Here is a 24,053-nt window from a genome sequence, read left to right as displayed (position 1 = left end):
TAATTTTTGTATATTTTGTTGAGACTGTGTTTTGCCATGTTGCTCAGGCTGTTCTTGAACTCCTGGACTAGAATGATTTTTTAATGGTGTGTTCATGGTTGGTGTAGCTACTTCTAGTCCATCCTCAAAAGGAGACAATTTATCTACAATGTACCACTTACTGTGCATCCTTGTCAAAATGTTCTAAAACAACTGACAAGAATACTTGTTTAAACAGGGAGAGAGAGATTAATTCTGATTCAAAAGTTTTTGCAGCCCAGGGATCTGCAATTTTAATAGAGTGATTCTGATGCAGATGGCTTGAGGACTACATTTTAAAAAACACAGATCAAATTTATGCTAGTTATCAATAAAGCCAGAATTATTGAGCCACCATTACCTGGGACAGTTTAGCGAAATAATCCTTCCTAAACTTAATTTACATAAACACACAGCAGGTGTTTGGGTTTATTTTCCTACTGCTTTGCTGCCAGAATTCGCAGAGTAATTGGAGCCTTGGTTTCAGTCTACATGGAGATATTGTTTTGTTTTATTTTCCCCCTAGATTAAGAAATGTGAATATAACCTGTGCTAGTTCTTAAGATACTGCTTATTATATATGCATTTCGTTCATACAAGTTAGTTAAGAAACTCAGGGTAGTACAATTTCTTTAAGAGCTAGTGTTGTTCACCTTTCAACTTAACACAGTTGTAACTTCTAAGTGACCTCTGGCAAGGAAATTCTTTTGAATAGTTCTAGTGATGTGGATCTAATAACTTAAAAAAGTAGATGATTCTGTATTTGGCTAACCCGAATTATCCTACTGAGCTGCATGTAATATTCCTTCCTAAGACTTTACTTGCTAAACTGCAAAATCATTGAGCTGAGAGCTGAAAGTGTCATTTGTGTATGAACTCACTGTACACTTCGCACATGAGGAACATAAAACTTAGACAGATGAAGCAACTTTCACTACTTCACAGAACTGCATCTGAAAACCTGGACTCCTGACACTTTACACTACAATGATACATTTTATATATGCTCTGTAGCTACAGAAAATATACAAAATCCTTCATCTGCCTGATGAATCTAATTAACAATTAGTGACGTATTCTGTAAAAGAGTGTTGATTGCTTAGAAGTAGTAAAAAAAAAAAAAACAAAAAAACTTTTCCTTTTGGTTTTTCAAAAGTGTTAAGAGAAAAGAAAAAAGTGTCTGATACTTAACAGGTATCATTTGGCCGGGCGCGGTGGCTTATGCCTGTAATCCCAGCACTTTGGGAGGCCGAGGAGGGGGGATCACTAGGTCAGGAGATCGAGACCATCCTGGCTAACACGGCGAAACCCCTGTCTCTACTAAAAATACAAAAAATTAGCCAGGCGTGGTGGCGGGTGCCTGTAGTCCCAGCTACTGGGGAGGCTGAGGCAGGAGAATGGCGTGAACCCGGGAGACGGAGCTTGCAGTAAGCCAAGATTGCTCCACAGCACTGCAGCCTGGGCGACTGAGCGAGACTCCGTCTCAGGAAAAAAAAAAAAAAAGGTATCATTCAACACATGAAGTACTATTTGTGCCAGGAAGAAAGCAAAACTATCACTTTGTCACACTTTGTTGTGTAACTTACAATAAAATTCCTAGAGCGCAATAGGTCTATTTCAGAACTGTTATTAATAAAAACCCATTTATAATGCACACGAAGCAGCAGTATATACAGTACTTCGGGTTCAGGCTCTGTGTTCTGACCACCAGGATAACACATTGGGTGAGGCAAAATGAGTAACTCTAAGCCTCAGTTTCTCATGTGTAATCAGATTGTTGTGTGGTGATTACATTAATTAACACATAATTCAAGCAGCAATGTCTGGCACACAGGAAGTGGTAGACAAATGATACTTACCTCTTTAATTTAGGTAAAATCTATCTATGGAAAGAGAGGCTTAGTAAGATAATTTAAGGGCCTAATATCTCAGCTTCTAGATGCTGTAGATGAGCTCTGACTCCAGCATCTATAATTTTAACTACTATCATTATTTAAAACCAGAAAATAAAAACTGAATTTGATTCCATTTCCATAGATACAAGATACTTTAAAATTATATATTTAGATCAAATTTTAATGCATGCATTCTTTCTCTCTCTCTCTCTATCATTCTCTCTTACTCTCTCTCTCTTTTCCCAACTCTTTTCCAAGCATTCTTAGATCTCTGGGACTTAGAAGTTACATATACATTTAGAGATGAGGCGGAAGAGATGGCTTCTATATTTGGACAACCTCTTTCATTAATCCTTGTTTCATATTGCTAGTCTTCTCTGAATAGTTATAGGAAACAAACATTGCTTCATTTGGTTTAGCAATTTCCTATATTGCTTTCCCAGTGTGTCCTTTAGTTCCTAAAAGATTCACAAAACAGGAACTGACATTCCCCTGGAAAGCTTTGAGAAAAAAAAAAGAGACAAAATCAAGCTTCTTTCTTATCAAGAAATTTGCCACACAGGTGCAGCAGTGCAGCTTCAAGGACAGAAACAGGAATGGCATGTCTGAAAATGTCCAGGGACTCTTTATGCATTGTATAGGGGTGACATTCAAAATCTTTAACTAACTGGTACGGCAAGGGCATGGAACATTCAGGATGGACGTTGGCTGCAAATAACCAGTAAGTCTAGGCTCTGCATTCCGGCCTAAAACAGCCCTGTCTCTAGAGCTGAAATGGCTCTTTGTTCCTGGTGCAGTGCTTTAAACAAAACAGGCTCTCAGTAAATATTCTCTGACCGAGAGTACATACAAAATGTTATAAAGGGAAGAAAAGATTACAATTTTATGCAGGATCTTGAAGCTGTTACATAAGTTCATAGAAAGTGATAATGTTTGTGGAGGTTAATGCGAGAATGAGTTGTGCAGAAAGAGAAGACAGAAAAATTGTAACAGGGTAAAGAAACAAGATGTATACAGGCACATGTATGGTTCAGAACCTGGAGTTAACCTATGCCACTATAGAGCATCCTATGCCAGTTTCTGTTTTTCAATATTTAATGAGACTTGTGTTAACTTAGGTGACATTTTTGTTCACACAGAGACATGAAAACTACAAATTGTTAGGCAATTCTTTATTAAAGCTGGATTCAAAATAACTGGCAAGTGAACTGAATTAATCTTTCAAAATTCAATGATTAAAATATTAAAATGTTATTTGTGCAAAAGGGAAAGTATGCACAATAATGTGTTTAGAAGGTTAAGGGATGAGAAGCATGGAGTTTAGGGATGATTTTAGGAGATTAAAAAGAAGATTCTGATCATGTGCTCTGCTCAAGAAGTCTCCAACCTTGGTGTGAAGGCTGAGCTGTCTTGTCTTTTGTTTTTTAATTCTGCCATAATATCCTTTATATATATCTATAGTCATTTTTTTCTTTGATCAATTTTTATGTTCTTCTTCTCACTGCATCTTGAATTTGTGTAGGGCAAGGACTCCCTATGTTTAATTTTGTTTTTATTACTGGAAGCTAAACAGTACTTGGAACAGTGTCCACTCAATAAACATTTGCAAAATAAAGTCAAGGAGGAACAGTGGAGACGACATAGTGTCCTTGTGTTTATGACCTGGCTTTTAGGGACACATTTTTAATGAAATCAAGGAACTACATCTATTCTTTAAATATATATTGAGACACTTTTCAATAGATGACACTGAGTTGGGAATACTGGTTCCTCTACTCACAAGGCTTAGTCTCTTGGAAGAGTGAGGCACACAAACCAATTTTTGTCTGAGTTATGACATCAGCTATGCTAGAAGTATGCATGAAATACACCTCAGCCAGTTCCCATTACTCAATTCCAGGGCAAAAGTTGGCAATGATTTGTCTTAATCGGGGGGTGTACTATAGATTGGGTACTAAATGTTCAGACACAGAGACTATGGATACCTCATTTCTTAAATTCTTTGATTCCTGTATGAGGTTTGGAAAATGCTACTCAAAACATTTGGCTCAGAAGGCTTACATAGGTTAACATGCTCAGTTTGAATGTAACATAAATATGGGAGCGAGAGAAGAAAATGTAAGAATATTTCTAGGATCCCAAGAGCTTCTATAGGACCCAGTGCTTTTCCTAATAAGATCCAGTGATTTCTACTGTTGAAAGTGCACTTCAGTTTATACAATTGTCTATGTTTGCCACCAATCAGAGTCTATGTAGTTTTCATGCAAAAGTATAAACTATAATTTTAAATAAAGAGAGACAGCAGAGTAGGAAAGACATCGTATGCAGACTATCCATTGAAAAAGATAATATCAACCACGAGAATTCCTTGATTCTAAATGTGTAGGAAATTCTATTTGGCCCAATTTTAGAAGCTATCTATTGCTAGCTGTTAGGCTTTTTTATGATTAGTCTTGAAAATACAGTCTGGAATTACAATTCATACAAACCAAATAACTAAGAGGATAAAAATCAGTTGTGTTTATGACTGATTTTTTTTTTTCTTTTTGCAATGTCAATCATTGCTTTCCCTTCTTGCAATTCAACATTCTTCTTAGCCACAATTCTTATATGGATTTAAAACAACTTTTTAAGTTATAATTTTTGTGGTAAATTATTTTCACTTTAAATATCCACATTTTATTTACATTGGCTAATTTTAAATATCCAGCACACAGAAAGAAAACAAATTTAAAACTAGCTAAGATGTTAAAAGTCTTTAGCACAATTCCACAATTTTGCAATAAGGAAACTGAGGCATAGAGAAGTTGATGCATTGCTTAATTTATTTCCTAAGAAGAAATTAAAATGGAGACTCTCAGTTTCCATTTTGATGCTGTTCTTACTAAATTATGTTCTCTCACAAGAATAATAGGATTTTGTCCTTTAAAACAATTTTGATAACTTAGATTTTCATTTCAGCTTTAACAGTAATTTGATGCATGGTCTGAGGAGAGTTTTGTTCTCTATTTGCAACAAGGCCAAGTCTCAACAGAGAGTGCCTCCTGTTTTGTTTCAACAACTGACAATATAGAACCTTTGGGCTAAAGTTGGTGATTTCTTCTTTCCAGTTTTTCTTGAAACTAAACACATCCCTGCTTACTCAATTCATATCCCACTCCCCTCAAAAAAACAAATGACAGTCAAAACCCCAAAATAAAAATGTGTTTCTCTTCCTTTACTTTCATACCCAAAGGCCCCCACATTTTTCCTGCAATTTAAGTACTATTACTCTGTAATTTGGGGTTAACATATTAAAACTGACATGGAACACTTTATGGATAGTAAATCTTGTCACAAAACAATGACACCTATCCCTAATGAATAATTAGAAAAATCAAAAGAATATATTTTTGTCCTGAACACCATTATGGATAGGAAAAGAATGTAACATGCTTTTAATCCAGTTGAGACATTTAAGCATGTGTGACTCAAAGTTGAAATGACTGAGTTATAACTTAAATAGAAATTCTGACAGTGTCGTTCTTGCTTGCAATAATATATGCTGATTGGAGAACAGGGCTTTACAATTACTTGGAGAGTAACTTCCAAGCTCTGACATCTAACCAGCAGCAGTCAAAAATCCGCAATGAAAATCCTTTGATTTAAGCAGCTCTTGCTTTGGAAATCTGATGAGTTATAATGTTGATGGTCAGAAACAGCATAGCATGTTTAAAAAGGCCAGGTTATCTACCTAAATCATCTTATGTGCACTGAAGATTAATTATCCTGAAAATTCCAAGAGAAAAATGCATTTTCACTCTGCAGAAATACTTTCAGACGAAAATGGCCATCCTGTCCGGATATTGCTTGAAGATTATCCATAAGAACTTGGCTGGGGCTGCTTCTGCACATAGGAAAATACTACCTTTCTAAAAACATAATATTTTAAACCTTTTCTGCTTGAAATACTATAAAACCTCAGGTATTATTTTGTTTTTGATGGAAAGATACAGATGCAAGAACAGAGAAGGAAAAAATATTTAACATGACCATTTCCAGTTGACAAGTTTTGTACTCTTTTTTATTTATTTAAATGCTGGCATAGAATGAGAAAGAAACCTAATTTGCACTGGAAGATTCAACAGCATGAGATAACATCTCTCATGAGAGATAAATGCTTAGAATTGTTAAAATCTTTTGCTTTGCTTGATTGGTGTAAGGTGATTTGATATCTTATCATGTGATCTATAGAGGAAAAGCTTGAAGAAAAAATGGAGGCTTGATAAATACTCTAGTCAAACAAATTTAACATAAAATTGCTTTGATAACAGGTATTCATTGTACTTTATAAAAGGCTGGAAAAAATAAATTTCATGTTCTCTAAAATTAGCCATCAATTTTTAAAATGTCATCTTATGTAACTAGAATTATAAAACTACAGATTTTTTAACCAATTCATACGTCTGCATGCTTTGCTTGATCCAAATTGCTTTATCTCCCAGTTGTGAGTCAGGATGTAAACATAAATTTACATTGCAGAAAACATTTATCATATTTTATTATTCTATATAAATTAATGTATAATTAAAATATAAATTACTATACCTTAAAGACCATGTACTAAATATGCCACACTAGAATTGCAAATCGTATTAGAATATAAACCAACGGAAATAAAGAGTTGCTGAATGTAAAATAACTGAATGCAAGCTAATTAACATATATTCATTTCTTATGGATTCTAGAGCATGCCATAAGTGCTTTGTGTGAAAAAGCATGGCATAAAATATGAATTAAAACGTAAGCACTCAAGCAAAACTTACAGCAATAACTCTGAATATTGCTTACTTTCTCTAAAAGAAAATCTTAGTCAATGGAATAGAAAGCACCTCTCTATTCACCAAAATTAAGAACAGCATACCAAAAAAAAAAAAACCTCAGTAGTTCATCTGTAAAATGTGGAAAAGGGAAAGGACTTTTTAGTTTGTACATGAATTGCCTGAATGAGTGGAAATGGATGTAGAACAACTGCATTTCCATCTATTATGTGCCGGTACTTCTAGTACTTCTACTTCTGTTATCCAAAGCTCTGAAACTGCACATCTGCTGCTGCTATTTCTGCCCTCAGGGCGGTAAAAAAAAAAAAAAAAAAAAAAAAGTCCATTTGTGCTCCTCATATGCAAAGATATGAAAAATAAAATTCAGTAAGTCCCCAAATAAATAAAACTACTGGGCTGGGTGCGGTGGCTCAGGCCTGTAATCCCAGCACTTTGGGAGGCCGAGGCAGGCGAATCATGAGATCAGGAGATCGAGACCATCCTGGCTAACACGGTGAAACCCTGTCTATACTAAAAATACAAAAAATTAGCGGGACGAGGTGGCAGACGCCTGTAGTCCCAGCTACTTGGGAGGCTGAGGCAGGAGAATGTCGTGAACCCAAGAGACGGAGCTTGCAGTGAGCTGAAATCGGGCCACTGCACTCCAGCCTGGGTGACAGAGCCAGACTCCATCTCAAAAATAAATAAATAAATAAAACTACTACTGCTGAGGAAGCTTAATATACCCTGTCACTTCCCCTATGGTAAACTAAAGCTATGAATAAGACATTTCCCAAAGAAAATGAACTCTGAAGCACCGAGTAGTTTCTGCTGTATGCCATTATTGGAATAAGATAATGTAAAGACAATTCAATGCCAATAGAAAATGCAATATTTTTTACAAAGCCAAATTATATGTATTTACTGAAGATACATCAAAGGAGCAAGATAAGACATATGTTTGAAATAGAAAGATAATATGTTTGTGCTTAATATATTGTAGAAATTGTCCCAGAATGGTTCATCCATGTAAAAATATGGCCCCTCTGAGACTGCCAAGAGCCATCAGACTCAGAGTGATCTTCTGAATTCAGTCTTGTTCTTAGAGTTGAGGAAGGCTTTAACTCATGTCAAAATTTCCCTCGGCTTGAAAAGTTATTTTGGAAATGAGAAAAAGGGGTAGTTCACTTGGTTGTGCTGTTTCCTCTTTTACTCCCTTCTGGCATTCCACTCAGATTTGGCAGATATCATACATTCTAAAATGCACAGCCTATACCATCTTACTCTCTATTAGCTATGAAAAATTCAGGGATATGTAGCCACACCATTTGCATTGTAACAAGAAAAAAAAAAGAAAAAAATAACTAGCAGGTTAAGTTCTATAAATTCAATCTAACATTTAGCACAGGGTCAGGCACAAAGGAGGTATTCTGTAGTATTGAATATTCATTGTTAGATGAAATTAATTACCACTATTTTTATAAAAGTATACAATATTATAATGATGCAAATATATACTTTGTCTTAAATAATCATGGAGAGCTTGGAAAATTTCATAATTTAGGGCTCTCCAATAGCGAGAGGAAGCATGTATACAGACACTGACAAGATAGTATAATTCAGGAAGACAACTTACCAAAGGTAGAAAGAACTATAAAATCTCCAATGACTTTTAAGCCTCAAAACATATGCTTAGTCAACATATGGCATGTTATTTTATACTTAGAAGGCTTCTTTTTGATTGATTAGATTTAGGCCAAAAGCCAGAGGAATCTGTGAGTCAGCCCTTATCACATCTTCCTGATTACAGTTACCATTAGCCAAGGTTTGAGTTTCATATGATGGCTTCAATTGTCTACCAATGGCATACCTCTTCTGTGTTTCTCACTCTAACAGCAACTGTAATGAACTTTACCTCCCACACTTCCTGTGATTGGCAAATAACACTGATGACAGTGTGACTTAGTCCTCAGGCTTGTTACCTTCCTGGTGAAAGCCCAGTTGAGATGTTGCCACTTCAGCAGAAATAAAGAACAACAGGGACAGTTATCAAGATAAGTACTAATATGAAGTTAAGGCTCTTACTGTAGTCTCAAGTGTATCAACACTTCACTTATATAGAATTACCACTTTTTTTTTTTTAAGACTGAGTCTCATTCTGACCCCCAGGCTGCAGTGGTGTGATCATGGCTCACTGCAGCCTCAACCTCCCAGGCTCAAGTGATCTTCCTGCCTCAGCCTCCAGGATAGCTGCCACTACAGAGCACCACCATAGTTTGCTATTTTTAATTTTTTGTAGAGATGGTGTCTCCTTATGCTGCCCAGGATGGTCTTGAACTCCTGGGATCAAGTAATCCTCCCACTTCGGTTTTCCAAAATGCTGGGATTATAAGCACAAGCCACCGCGCCCATCCTAGAATTACGCTTTTAACTAACCATCTTTCCACTTCAATTGGAAACATACATACATACTTTAGTGCATGCATACACAGTACACATAGGCTTTAAATAATTTAAAGGTTAGAAATTTAGGAAAAGTATTACATAGGCTGTCCAACTTGAACAAGTCTAGCTGATACATCTTGGCATGTGCTTTGTAATAACTCCCCATTTACAATGGCAGGAGTTTTGCCATCATTTTGTCCTATTTCCTGAACTTCTATCAATTCGAGAGTCATTTGCTTACTAAGCATTTATTTAACTGCAGAAATCTACGTTTTAGGACCTTAATGGTCCTTCATAGATAAGAAAGAATTCAATTCAAACAGTGTGTTTCCTCCAAGAGCAATTCAAGTCATTCATAAATAAATGCACTTTTGTTCAACTGGAGTCTGTTGCTCTTGTTATTAAGCTCCAAATAGGTGCATTAAATAAATTTAAGTGTTGACTAAGGAAAGGGAAAGGTAGATTACCAACAATAAAAAAAAATTACTTTGTAATTAAGAAATGAGTGGGAGAGATTAGCATTAGTAAAATTAAATGCTTAGAAGTTACTGAGACAAAATTTCAAATACCACCCTATGGGCATATTCTGTTTGACCCAAACAACAGCAGACAATTTATCCATATTTGCTACAACAGGTGAGATGAATTGACTCTGTTTGCAGCTTGAAGATGGCAGTAAAAACGATGAGGTGGTACCAGTTCAGTAGACCCACAGAAAAGTTTTATGCAAATAAAGTCTGTATTAATTGGCAATAATCATATGTAGAAAGCAACCATCAACATTGCATTTTTAAATAATAAAAACAAGAAGTCAGGGAAAAGAGGGCTATACTTTTGATACATTTAGATATGTTTGGATTATATCAAACTATGACTAGGTGCCAAGGTTTTTTTTTTTTTTTTTTTTTTTTTTTTTTTTTTTGAGACAGAGTCTCACTCTGTCACACAGGCTGGAGTGCAGTGGCATGATCTCGGCTCACTGCAACCTCCACCTCCCAGGTTCATGCCATTCTCCTGCCTTAGCCTCCCCAGTAGCTGGGACTACAGGCACCCGCTACCACACCCAGCTAATTTTCTTTTTTTTGTATTTTTAGTAGAGACAGGATTTCACCGTGTTAGCCAGGATGGTCTTGATCTCCTCACTTCATGATCCGCCCACCTTGGCCTCCCAAAGTGCTGGGATTACAGGCGTGAGCCACCGTGCCCAGCGTGCCAAGGTTTTATAATATATTTTTATAAGCTACTTTAAATAAATTTTTGTAAGATATAATATGAATGAAACTCATTAATTTTAAAAATTATTATTAAGAATATAATAAGCACTTTATACACGTTCCTATAAAAGAAATAATAAGTGACTGTATTCATTTGGCAAGAGAAGATCTGTTGAGAGAGAAAATAGTCTCTTAAAGATCTATAAATCCACATATCTTCATTTTGAGGTCAAATAACAACAACGTCTTTTCTTCATAATTCACATATTTCAGTCACCTAGACTCTTTAATGAAATCAACTCCAATGTTTTACATTCTATATTCAGAGAGAGAGCTAACAAAGTTTACTCAGATTAAAACACAAAACATCTTAAAATTAAATTTTATTTCACATTTCCTCAACCCAGTAGATTTATTTTTGGTCTCTTTTATAGTCCTAGTGTTATTTTCTCATCTCATATTGCATAAAATCAGGTGAATGAAACTGAGGTTCTCATGAGAAATGGAAAAGGCCTTCTTAACAGCTAGAATTGATTTGCATCTGTAATATTCAGGAAAAGCCTGAAACAAAAAATGAGACTCAAAAGAAGGTAAATAATATTTTGGTTAACTAATATTTTAGAATAGCTCTCACTTAATTTTTAATCTGATGTTTACACTGTGATTGTTCCTCTAACAGTTAGCATAAAATATATCCTATAATTTCTTCCCCAGATCGTTTCCATGATTATTGTGACTATTGTGTAAGAGTTCTCTAGATGATTATTCTAAAAACATGGCTATGCCAAAGGAGTTCCACCCTCAATAAGCAGTAGGAAGTGATAAAACAGGGTAGCATTTTGCTCATTCATAAACTACCTGGTTTACTGGGATGTTTGCATAGCACTGTTTCCTTACATGACCTAGCCACAGCCAATTCTCATTTTCGAATTCATTCCCAAAAGCATTTCTCGAAGAGACGATCCTATTTTAATAGCAAAATATTCTATTGCACCCATTATCCATGTTCCCTACTTGGATGAAGCATCTCCAAATTGCATTGGGGGACTGATCCTTTTATAAATCAGTAGGAAATCTTTCTTCCTCCCTCCCTCCCTCCCTCCCTCCCTCCTTTCCTTCCTTCCTACCTCCCCTCCTTTTCTAACTATCTGTATGATTTCTGCATGAACCATTGGGAACCTAATGTAGGTTACTATATTATAATTTCACAGGTGAGAAAATAGAATACAGAGTGGTTAGACTATTAAAATTTAACAAATGGCAATCCAGTGTAAGTGCTTGGCTCTCCCAGATGCTTACTCATTGATTAAGTATATATCCTCTTTCATTTAGGGCTTGTGCTAAATAAAATGGAAGCTCTCAATTATTATTCAAAGTGGAAGAGACAAATAAATAACAACTACCTACCAAAATAGATGAAGGCACACATTTATAGTATTGTAAACTAAGACAAAAGGCAATTTCATTTGCAGTTTAAGTATCTAAGTTTTATTACTTTATTTTATAAACTAAATCCTTAGATGTCATGGTCATAGGGCCTAACACGGCACTTTAAAATTGATTTAATGCCATCAGACTTCTGGAAGAAAAAGTAGCCTACACATTTTACTTATAAGTGTTATATTCATGCAACTGCAGGAAACATACTTCTGTACAAACTATAGTCATGTCAAAGTAAAATCTATAATATGTAATAATAATAGTTCATCTTTTACTTTTGCCAAAATGCTCAGTGATAAGAGGTTATACTTTTTAATTGTACTTTATTTCTAAAAAGATATAATTCATCCAACAAGACAAGATAATATGTATCTCTGGTATTTGGACTTTATGAGAGCCCAGAAAATAGTTCATAACTTTAATTGCTAATGGTACTGTGTAAATCACATATTTCCTTTGAGCAAACTACTCTGAAATTTTGCACTTATTGACAATGAATCTTTGGCTTAAAAAAAAAAAAAGACTTTCCAATTGCTAAAATGTTCCTTTTTGCACCCCTCAATTTATAAGCAAATTTCAAAAACAGTCATTCTCATTAGTGAATCTCATAAATACAATTGCAGGTAAAAGCAAACATATATTAAAGCATCACTGGAACGCTTGAATTGTAACATCTTTGGAAAATCTAGTGATTTCTATACCAAGTTGTAGATGATTCAATACTTTCTTAAACTTTCAGAACCATCTAATTTTGCTAATCTGGTGCTTTGAGCCTCACACTATTGAAAAGACAAGCTGGCTCCCTCCACCCCTACCAAAGGGCTAGCAAATATAGCTATGCTTAAAAAATATGTTATTGTCTACTAAGTAAAATGCTTTTATGCTTTATTTGTTCATAATAGTTTTTATTTTCTTAAAAACTTAATCTTAAATTTATAATAAGAGAATTTGATTTTGTTTTTCCTGGTCGCTATTTCAATAATAGCAATAGTTTATTTATGAAATGACTGGTTTGCTTTTTCTTGGTTAATTTAGATAAATATCAAAATTCTTAAAAAGAAACAAAATGCTACACTATGTCCCATAATCATTTATTTCAGTTGCAAACTACTTCAATTTCCAGATTAAATTAATTTTGTTAAAATGTTATTAAAACTTTAAAATGTTTTGCCAAAAATACATGAAGATTTTTTTCTTATGATATTGGTATTCTAAAAACTAAAAGTTGACTGTTAAGAGTTTTATTAGGTGAAACATATTTTATTTTCTAAAGTTATTATTTGAATCACCATAAGTTATTAATCATCATTTAAATATACATGGGTGTATTTCTTTTGCTATTATAGTATACTTATAACACCATTAAGGCAACATCAATGATGAGAATAGATTATGTTTTCTTTGATAAGTATTTGATATAATGCTATGATTACATGCCACTCATATATCCACGAAATATATTCTGGAAATGTAAAGAAGAGCTTATCTGCCCAGTTAACTATATGAGACATTACAGATGGGCCCTTGGTGTCTTTCCACCTTCAGTACACTTAATTACCTGTGTTTCCATTCCACCAGAAAACTATCTTGCTAATTAACTAAAAGTTAAGAGTATTTTTTAAAAAACTGTAACCTCCTTCCTCACTGATTCTTTCCATGTATATATAGTTTGTTCTGCCTAGTTTTGATCTATCTTTTCCACTCTTTCGTCTCTTCTATAAATACCCTCTATCTATCACAGTTTAGCAGATATTTTCGGTCTCTGAAGCATAATGACAATTTTCTTAAGTTCAAGTGTCATAAAACATATTCAAATGATTTGAATGGTGCCTCTTGTCTCACTCATACTGAGGCCAAAAATATTTGGAAATTATCCACTAACTTAATATGACCTAGCAGAGTTAGCAGTAAAGCAAATTAATGCGTTAGCCGAAAGTAACTTTTCCACTGATTTCCATGATAAAATCAGAACTTCAGTTCCCTGGAAGAAAATTTCTTATAGATATATACTAAAAGACTCTTACAATGTAAAGCCTATTTAATATATTTAAAGACATATGATATGCAGTGTCCTTTTGAGAACTAGTTCAGAAATAAGAAGAGAAGTCATTGATAGTATGGTGCCCTATTGGGGAACAAATCTTTAAAATAAATGATCCAAAATACCTTTTAAAACAATCACCCCACCCAATGTCAATTTTTGTTCCTATTATAAATATAGAGAGAGATCAGTAAAACTTTTGCATTTCGGCCAAGCTTATCCTCACAAAAGTGTCACAATTTCAAAATTAGATCCACATTTCCTGGTTGTTTTTAAAATATTTTCCTGCATCTTCTTCATTATTTGAACACGCTGGCTTATGTTGCTATTATACTCAGCTAAGACCACAAAGAATTAAAATCCTGAGCAATATGTCCTGCTGGTGTCTGAAGACATTTTTCCCCTGTCAAATAACGAATATTCCATTACAATCAGCTAAAGTGTTTATAATTCTTTTTATTTAATTGATGTCTGTTATCCTGATTAGAGTGGACAGGCAAGCTTAAATAATGATGGTTAAGTCTGGTTAACGTTTATGATTGGATGTCTTCGGTAATTTGCTCTGTTTCATTTGTTGTAAACTCTAGTGGTGTTAAACTCTCGTGACCAGAGCCATGAGACGGTGGGATAAGCTCATATTACGCAGCTCCTGATTTTAAGTTGGAATATATATTTGTTTTTACTGTTTTTACTTCTGGCAAGAGTTGTTAGTAGATTACAACGAATATTTGTAATGTCAAGCTTTACAAAGGGATGCCGACCTCCACGTTCCTCCAGGAACACAGCAGGCTACGCTACCTAGTGTTTTTCTGTTTCTTCTATACAAAATTTTTTGTTTGCTTTCCTATTTCATCCGGCTGATTCAAGACAAGTAGTGCATCCAAGGACGCAAAAGAAAGCCTCAACTCACCAAGATCTGTACTTTTCAGCAAGCTACTAGAGTAAATTTGGTTACTCTGAATTGAGATTCAGAAAATCTGGATCACAAGTGTCTCACTAACTAAGTGACCTTGAAAAAGTTAACGAGATTTCAAAAGGAAATTTTCATAATCCCTTCCAGGTAAAATACTTTATGATTCTATGTGAATGCTTTCTGTTCTATATCTTATTAAGTTGAAAATAATTAAATTACTTTTGCAAATGATCTTTATTTTAACTTTTATTACAGTCAGTTATACTTCAATAAAGAAGTAACATTCAAAATGAAGATACAAAGTGTAGTCCATAGATAATAGAAAAAGTGAATTCCACAAATGAGAATTAGTAACTTTTCCTTCAAAAAGGCAGCTTTGATAATATAAAGCACTTTACTAGAACACTACAGCATTGGCTAACAAGTAGATGGCTTATGTTAAAATTCTAAATCATCAATTCCGATAAAATCTTTGATAATTATTTCACCAAAACCAAGTACAAAGTTATTGGTATTATTATGTCTGATAGTTATTATGGAACGACAGACCATTAGCATTGGAATTCTTTTTTTTTTTTTTTTTTTTTGAGATGGAGTCTCACTCTGTTGCCCAGGCTGGAGTGCAGTGGCATGATCTCAGCTCACTGCAAGCTCCGCCTCCTGGGTTCATGCCATTCTCCTGCCTCAGCCTCCCGAATAGCTGGGACTACAGGCTTGCGCCACCTTGCCTGGCTAATTGTTTTTTTTTGTTTTTGTATTTTTAGTAGAGACGGGGTTTCATCGTGTTAGCCAGGATGGTCTCGATCTCCTGACCTTATGATCCACCTGCCTCAGCCTCCCAAAGTGCTGGGATTACAGGCGTGAGCCACTGCGCCCAGCCTGGAATTCATTTTATCTAACTCGCTATCTTATGAGGTCCTTTAACAATGGCCTTGGCCGAGCATGGTGGCTTATGCCTGTAATCCCAGGACTTTGAGAGGCCGGGGCAGGACGATCACTTGAGATCAGGAGTTTGAGACCAGCCTGGTCAACATGGTGAAACCCCACCTCCACTAAAAATAAAAAAATTAGCCAGGTGTGGTGGTAAATGCCTGTAATCCCAGCTACTGGAGAGGCTGAGGCAGGAGAATCCCTTGAACCCAGCAGGCGGAGGTTGCAGTGAGCCGAGATTGCGCCACTGCTCACTGCACTCCAGCCTGGGAGACAGAGACTGAGACTCTGTCTCAAAAAATAAAATAAAATAAAATAAAATAAATAAAAATAGTGGCCTTGAGAAATTGTCAAGCAATCTAAATTTTAACATCTTTAATGATGCAGATTTCACAACACAGACTATTCTATGTATCAACTTTTACTGAGCATTTTCTATAGTAATACATTTTATGCTTATGCGAGTCAGGTTTTTCCCCACGTTATCCAATTGGCTTTCAATCTGCTGCTAAGAATCACAAAGAATGAGTTGAATCCCTCATCTCTCTTCTGAGTTAAAGTATTCTAAGTATCTAAAGTGGCTGTCCTCTTCTCAACCTGTCTTCCTTAAGAGCACCAAACAATTTCCTGGATTCACACATTTTTAAGCACAAGAATCATCTGTGTATACCTCAAACAAGAAAAAAACATAGAAATTTAAAAATTATAATAATCTTTCAAAATTTTTCTTTTTGAATGAGAAGCATTCTCAGAATTTATGATGCAAGTTTGTGACACAGAGGTAATGGAACACATGATCACAGCACTTCATGCCACTCAGTCAAAGCAAGCTCTCAGAATCCTCAAGAGACAGCTTCAGAAAGAAAAATAAGTCAACACATGTTATCCTAAAGATTACATCCGTGATTTAGCTCAGTCTCCTTATTTTGCAGCTGAGGAAACCATGCTCCAGGGAGGTTAAATATAGTTTCCTGGCAAACCTAGAACAAAATCTCAATTTATAAAATTCCTAGTCTTCCATATTCTGTAGAAAGTTGGAATTCACTTTAAAAATGAACTAGTCCAAATCCCCCATTTTAATGGCATTGATGAGGTCTTGAGAGGTTAAGTGATTAATCCCTGTGTCCTGCTTTTCACTCATCTTTCTATGACACTAAAAGACAGAGTAAAAGGTATCAAATTGGTCATGTTGCACATGGCATATCCCTTCAACAGCAGTGATAGCAAAGCAGATACAGGTTCCCTGTTGTTTTAAGAATATGGCCTAAGAATCTTATAGATAATCTAATACCTAAAGGCTATTGCTTTGGTAACTGAATGTCAAAAAGCAGAGGGAGGTGCATATATTCATACAATGTACAAAGAAATGTTCAGTACCATAGAGAAAAAATTTATGTCACCACTGGAGCTCTTGAGAATACTGTACAAAATCAAACAATATAATTACCATATGGAAGACATTCATTAAGATTATATAGGTTCATAATATATGAAGCACATTTGAAAATGGAAGTCTTGGGTAGGGTCAGCAAAAAGGGATGTGGCATAAAAAGTGTTCTCTGCCAGAAAGTTAATTAAATTTCCTAGTTCTGGAAAAGGCCATATATTCTGCATAGACACTCACTGAAAATCAGATGTGCAGGGCCTTGTAGAGTGTGCCATAATCTACTCATAAATACACTGCACCAAGGGATATTGACAGCAATTTGGCATTTGTAACAGTTCCCATAAATGAAGAATTTACTTTGCAATAAATTATGTTAGGGAAAGTGCAGATCTGACAGCTCTTGCTTTACACATCTTTTAATCTTATTTTGCCCTCCATGTAACAATATAATATATTGTTATATACGAGACCATATTATCAGTCAATCAAGTCAATTACTTGCAATGAAAAAATAATTTTTGTTTTGTTTTGTTTTGCTTGTCTTTTACTTCCACCGATGTTATTATCCACTTAAGGACATTGTATTTTGTAGTGTGAAATTTGTTAGAATGATGAATGGACTTCTTAGGCAAAGATTCACCTCAGGCACCCAACCCAAACTAAAATATGTATTAAATTACAAAGTAAAAAGTAAAGACTGAAAATCTTTCTTCAAATGCTATTTTTAAAACTAATTGTTTTACACATACTCGTGTTTATTTTATTTATATACTGCATCCTATACAAACCACACCTTTAACAAATTAATGTCAAAGCCATATGCAGCTTTAAACTGTACCTCTTTTTTTTTTTTCCTTGAAGGTGTTCAAATGAAATTGCTAGTTTCTTCAAGCTGACTAAATATAAGAACATAAACTATGGAAGCCCATGCTGAATTGCTTGTTTTAGGCAAGACCATTTTTCACCAAATGAGAAAATGAAAATAACCAGAATACTAAAAAGATTTGCAATCAAGTAACATAGAAAAATTAGAAAGACTGGGGCTATAAACCAAAAAAGAAAATAGAGAGACATTAGATATCTAGACATTATGACATAGTGTCTGTCTGAATTTAAGCCTAGAAATACTTTCATTTAAAAAAAATAGAAATTATTTTGTGCTTCCAAAAGGGAAAACTGGGATAATTGGATTCAAGTTACAGGAAGCTAGAAAAAGCTGGAAAGTTAAAGACATCCCAAAATAGGAGCAACCTCTAGACTTTGTGTCCCTGGAATTATTCAAATGGAGATAAGCAAGTCTTACAAATGGTGTTAACGGATGCATGCACAATCTAAGACGGGATTTGTTGACCATTAATCTCTATCCACTCTTAAAATTTCATGACTAATTCAGCAAACATTTATTCTACGCTTCAGGCACTCTACATAAAGAAAAACAGATATAAGGTGATACTTTTATGTGTAAAACTAACAGATTAATGTTATGAGTATCTTGGTAGAGAATGTGGTGGAGAGGGATATTTGGACTTGAATCCTAATTTCCCAGCAAGCCCTGTCTCAACTGTATTCTCTAGGCACAACTATTTTAGTTCTAAATGCATAGCTCCAAATTAATGCTTAAGCCCGTATCTTGCTCTCAAAAAAACTGTTGTCACAGAAAAAGTCCTAAAAACATACAGTGTACACAAATCAATGCATCTTAACTTACCCTTTTTCTTTCCAGTCATTTTACCTCAAAGGCTTTTCTAAGAATAAGGAAACACAAACTCATAAATAAACTTCTTTTTCTCTACCTGCATTGATTTTTTCCCTCCCAATTTTATTTCATATTCTTTTAACGTCCTTTCAGTGTCTGTGGTTTTTAATGACATGTTTCCTTCATTTTGTTACTCCTATTTAATTCACTTTTCCAAAATTGTTTTGCTTCTTTTTTCTCAAAGATTTTTTTTTTCTCCTTAATTTGGCCTCTTTCCTATCTGCCTTTTTACTTATCCACTGTTTTCCTTTAGTGGTAAACTCATACAACTGTTTTCCTATTCAAGCATAGCCTCTTTATCTTCCTATAATCCCACATATAATTTTCATAATTTCCTTTCCTCAAATCTTTAAAAAAATTTGGTTAAATTTTCTTCTTTCTGTGTGAGTTATAAGTGTTTTTGTGCTTCCTTTCCTGCCATTAGATTTGATAAATGTTACAGGATTTGAATTATCAATTTCTTTTTCTGGGGATGAAATTATTTTATATTGATTCAGTTTGTAGTTACAGGTCCTAAATCTGCTGAAAAGTAATGAATTATTTCTTATAGAAAACATATTGAGTAATCTACGAAGCTAATAATGGCCAAGAGCAACAAGCTAAGTAGGGAATAAAAACAGAATAGAGAGAAGTATGGGTGAGGGGAAGGGCCCATGTTCAGGAGAAGAAGACAAAAGGCTGTTTTGTAAACATTCATTCATTTAATCAACATTTAGTGAGTAACAAATACTGTGGACATTGAAGAGCTCATAAAACATAAGGTGGAATCATTGCCCTCTAGTAACTCAAGAGGTGAGCATGAACGAAAGTACTGCTTTCCTGGGGAGAAATGAGGAGAAGCTGTATAAGGCATGTCCCACTTGAGTCAATCCTGAGTGATCTTGTCCCCCTCGACTTCGCCACCTCTCAGTTTCCTTACCTATTACATAAAATGAATAATAATTTCTAACTTATTGTTTCTTTGTGTGGATGAATCAAGAAAATGGAAGTGAAATTCATTAACATTGTGCCCATACACAATAAATCCTCAGTTCATGGTTGCTGTTATTATTTTTTGTATGTGAATTTTCCAAACAGCCACAAGTAAAGTGCCTTCCAGATGGAGAGGCCTAACCGTGAGAAGACCTGTGGACAGGAAAGATTGCACCCTCTGGGAAAGATGCAGAGCACAGAGTGCAGTGTGCGCTTGAGGTTAAAACATAATATAAAGGCAAGGAATATGGGTAGAAGTGAGATCATTAAAGATACTCAATGATCAGAGCTTTATCTAATAGAAAGCCATACATTTCTAAAAGAAGATTAATGGTCCAGACTAACATCCATTCCCTTTTCAATTTCTCCGGTATTCCAATGCATTCAAATACAGTAGAAAAATGGAATATGATCTTTTAATGTTCGGTGAAAATGCATGTAAATTGAAATGGTTTGCTTTGTTTATGTACACAGACAAGTCTTAATTCTGCTACCGTTTTAAAGAATACTACAAATAATGCTGCTGTACACATACACACCCATAGACACACTGTTTTTCTAAGTCATCTGCCAAGAATGTTCCTAGCCCAAAGGTAGCATTTTAGTCATGTGTCTCAAAGAACCTGAGAGAGTCACAAGACTATAAGCAAAGCCTGATACATCAAAACAAGCCCCTGCAGGAGCTGGGAGGACTCGTTTCACTAGTGAAAAAAGAAGTCAAGAAGGCAGGCACTTCCTGGTGATGACTGAGTGTTCATGTTTTATAGGTTATGACTCTGCTGGAGTTTGAGCCCTGAGGGCCTAGCTCCTTTCAAAATATAGCACCCTGAATGAAGGATATCTTGGACTGAACAAACAGTCCCCTCTGTCTCCCTCAAATGCCACCAGCTGAGTTGACAAAAGAAAGTTGCAGAAAGTAATTAGCACGCATTCAGCTTTCACATCTGAATGGCATAGCTTTGTAGGGTATTTAGATTTATTTGAACTAGCTTATACCTAATTTTCTATAACCAGATGAGTATTATAATTATGTGCATAAAATTTTGTGCAATGCTTTTGAAGATGCAAATGCTATTAAATTTTGAAATAAAATTCACAGAAATATTCCTGTTTTATACTTTCAAAGATATGTTATGTAACAATTGTTTGTAGAACGTTGAAAGTGGCATATTCATACATACAAGTTCCATTTCTTTTATACATATTTTGTTGAGGAAACTGCATAGCCACTTTCCCTGAGAATAATATCATTAATTCTTCTAAACTCTATACATTTAGAAAAATCTACCACTGTGTAGGGATTTAGGTAATGCATAACACGGTGACATATATAAACTCAAGTTGAACAATTCTTCCATATGGAAGGCTCTGTGTAGTGAATGAATGCATCTTGTAAATGTAAGAGACAGACTATTAATGGAGAATGCAGAAGAGGGGCAGCTACACTGTTTCATGAGAACCACCATACCTGTTGATTAATGGAGAGGCCTTAACAGCACTCTTCTTCCATGCGTCTTGCCATGAGGAAAGGGGAGGAAGGGAAAGGTAGTGATGGCAGCAACACCTGGGGAAGGGAGATGGGGAAATATGTAAAGGGAAAATCAGCAGCCCCTACACAATGGTGTCCATCCACAGACCTCGCCAATAAAACAATTTCCAAAAACCCTGAGTTTGTTTGCTTTCTTTAAAAAAAGAATCTGTGTAAATTTAAAAGACAATCTAAACAAATTAGTATTTTGAAATGTGTTAATTTGAACAGTCCTTCAACTATGATTCTCCAAATCCAGGGACCCAGTTGGCTGCTACAAAACGAGCCACCATTTTATCCTCATTTTTTAACTAGGCAGGACCTTCACATATGAGCATAACTTTTTTTTACAACAGAAAAAAACTATAAGATGACCCTAATACCAAATAGATATGTATCTTCTTTCTAACATACAGTAGGATTGTCATCTCATTGTCTCTACCTAGCTGTTATATAACTGTCTCACAATGCACCTTCCTTTTCATGTCCTCCTAAGGATGTGTAATTTTGACATGAGAACAACTTCAACTTATTAACTTAATAAAAAAATTAATTTAACAGAATCCCTATATACAGGAGGAGGTCAAACTAATAAAAGTTTTTAAAATGTTCATGTTTTAATTATATTTTTATGGACATGGTTTAATCTGGACTATGTATACTTTCAAAGAGCATAAATACACAGAATTTTATAAAAATAAATTAAAATGTATACCAAACAGTTGATGGCCATAAATTATTTGAATTTTAATAAAGATTAGTTGTTTTAATAACCTATGCAATAATACCACTGCAAAACAAACACTGGTACAATTTTTTTCTCTTAGAATTTATTTTAAAAGAAATATTTAACTTTGTATGTTTATATTTAAATGCAAATCATATACAAAAATGTTTCTCTTAAACTGTTTATTTAGAAAAGCTTTTATACACAGTGAAGATAAACTTGCAAAAATAGATGTGTATTTTATGAAGAAAAGTAATGTAAAAAAATGAAATATAGGAGAGAATTAATTTTCCTGTGTGTGACTTCATACACAAATATGTTTCTTAGTGTAATAGATACAGAAGGGCTAGGACACTGATGAATATTTCTCTAAAGACAGGGCTATTCATGAATACATGTTTGCATTCTTGTTTCTAAAAGTGAATCTAACCTTTAATCCCAATGTTTGGGAAAGCAGCTATCACAAGGATCATTGGGGTTTGGAAAACAATAATTCTTTTCGTTTAGCCTTAATCCTGTTTAGACAGGGTGTCTCCAAATTTCCCAGTTTTCAACTCCTCTGGTCTGACACACTGCATATGATTAGCCATCGTATCTAGTTAAAATAACATGACCCACCTAATGCTTAGGCAATAGTATTATTCAGCCCTTCAGTTGAGAAATTTGGAAACTAATTGGTTGTCATAAGAGATTAATATCAAAGAATTCTGAAGGCATATGTAGCATCTAGGCCCTCTGATGTAAAAGAAACAACTCAAAGCAGCAAACTTAATTTTAAACTGATATTATTGAGCATATACTTTTTGCACCATTGCTTGGGATTCTATAAATTTCTATAATTTTGTATTTAACTTAAAACATTAATTGGTATTACACGTACTATTTTAAAGTTTGAATCCCCCTTCAAAGTTAAAACCTCTGTATTTCAGTAAAATAAAATTAAAAAATTAAACCTAATTTGTTGTACATTTAGATATTCCTCAGTGATTATTTTGGGATCAGAATTTTGTCTTTGGAAGAAGCAAATGTGAGAATCTTATAAGCCAAAAACCAAAAAGGAGGAGAATCCACATGCTCTCAATTTGTGGCCAGATCTTGCATCTAGCATGAAATTCAGCATTTTTTTTTTTTTTTTTTTGCGTATGAGTTGCTAATATACTAAGACTTTATGTATAGAAAATTCTTCCTTTGGCTTTAAGAAGGAAAGATTATTATGGGATAATAAATTAGCTCTGCACTGGGAGAGATTAAAAGTAATGAAAAGTATACTTATGAGAAACTATAAAAAGTAAATATATACGCAGAAAACAGAAAAACACTGATAATTTATTAAGATGTAATAAGCAATATAAAATGATTTTATAAATAGCAGAGTTTATAAATAACCAAAACAACATAGAAGGATAACTCAAAAAAATAAAGCTGGAATCCTAAAGCGTCAAATAAACCAGGAATAGAAAGTTAAACACCGCATGTTCTCACTAACATGTAGAAGCTAAAAAAAGTTGGTATCATGGAAGTAAAAAGTAGAACAGAGGATACTAGAGGTTGGGAAGGGTAAGCAGAGGAGGGGATAGGAAAAAATTTGTTAAGGGATGCAAAATTATAGTTAGATAGGAGGAAAGAAATAGGTTCTAGTGTTCTCTACCACTGCAGAATGACTACAGATAGCACTATTATATTATATAGTTTCACATAGCTACCAGAAAGACACTGAATGTTCCCAACACAAAGAAATGATTAATGTTTGAGATGATGGACATATGCTAATTACTCTGATGTGATTACTGTATACTATATGCATTGAATCTTCGCTAGGTACACTATAAATTATTGTATGACAATTAAGAAATGAAATAAAAGACAAGAATTGATGGAGTAGAGAATTGCAATTTCTGGGTGAAGGAAATATAAATTTTATGTATTTGAAAGTTAGAAACCAGGATAATAAAAGCATCCCTCATCCCCATGAGGCATTTGGTAGGAAT

At 34.5% G+C, this 24,053-nt stretch overlaps 1 protein-coding gene across 9 annotated transcripts in view; it reads right to left on the bottom strand.

Moving 5' to 3' along the window:
* Positions 1-24,053, bottom strand: part of PCDH7 (protocadherin 7) — a 423,240-nt gene that overhangs the window by 175,530 nt on the left and 223,657 nt on the right. For 2 of the 9 annotated variants that reach the window (XM_063723360.1, XM_063723362.1), the window contains exons 4-5: positions 21,279-21,374; positions 15,488-19,757 (exon numbers count right to left, since the gene is read on the bottom strand). The exons of 5 other annotated variants lie outside the window; for them this stretch is intronic. In XM_063723360.1, the coding sequence (XP_063579430.1) occupies positions 21,286-21,374 (89 nt within the window). In that variant the 3' untranslated portion in view covers positions 15,488-19,757; positions 21,279-21,285. Of the gene's footprint in view, positions 1-15,487; positions 19,758-21,278; positions 21,375-24,053 lie in introns of those variants that run through there. 2 more of the 9 variants (XM_063723361.1, XM_063723363.1) reach the window with 1 other exon arrangement.

This window comes from Pongo abelii, chromosome 3 (assembly GCF_028885655.2).
Source record: "Pongo abelii isolate AG06213 chromosome 3, NHGRI_mPonAbe1-v2.0_pri, whole genome shotgun sequence".
Classification (NCBI taxonomy): Eukaryota; Metazoa; Chordata; class Mammalia; order Primates; family Hominidae; genus Pongo; species Pongo abelii.
This window is presented reverse-complemented; position numbering and strand designations above follow the sequence as displayed.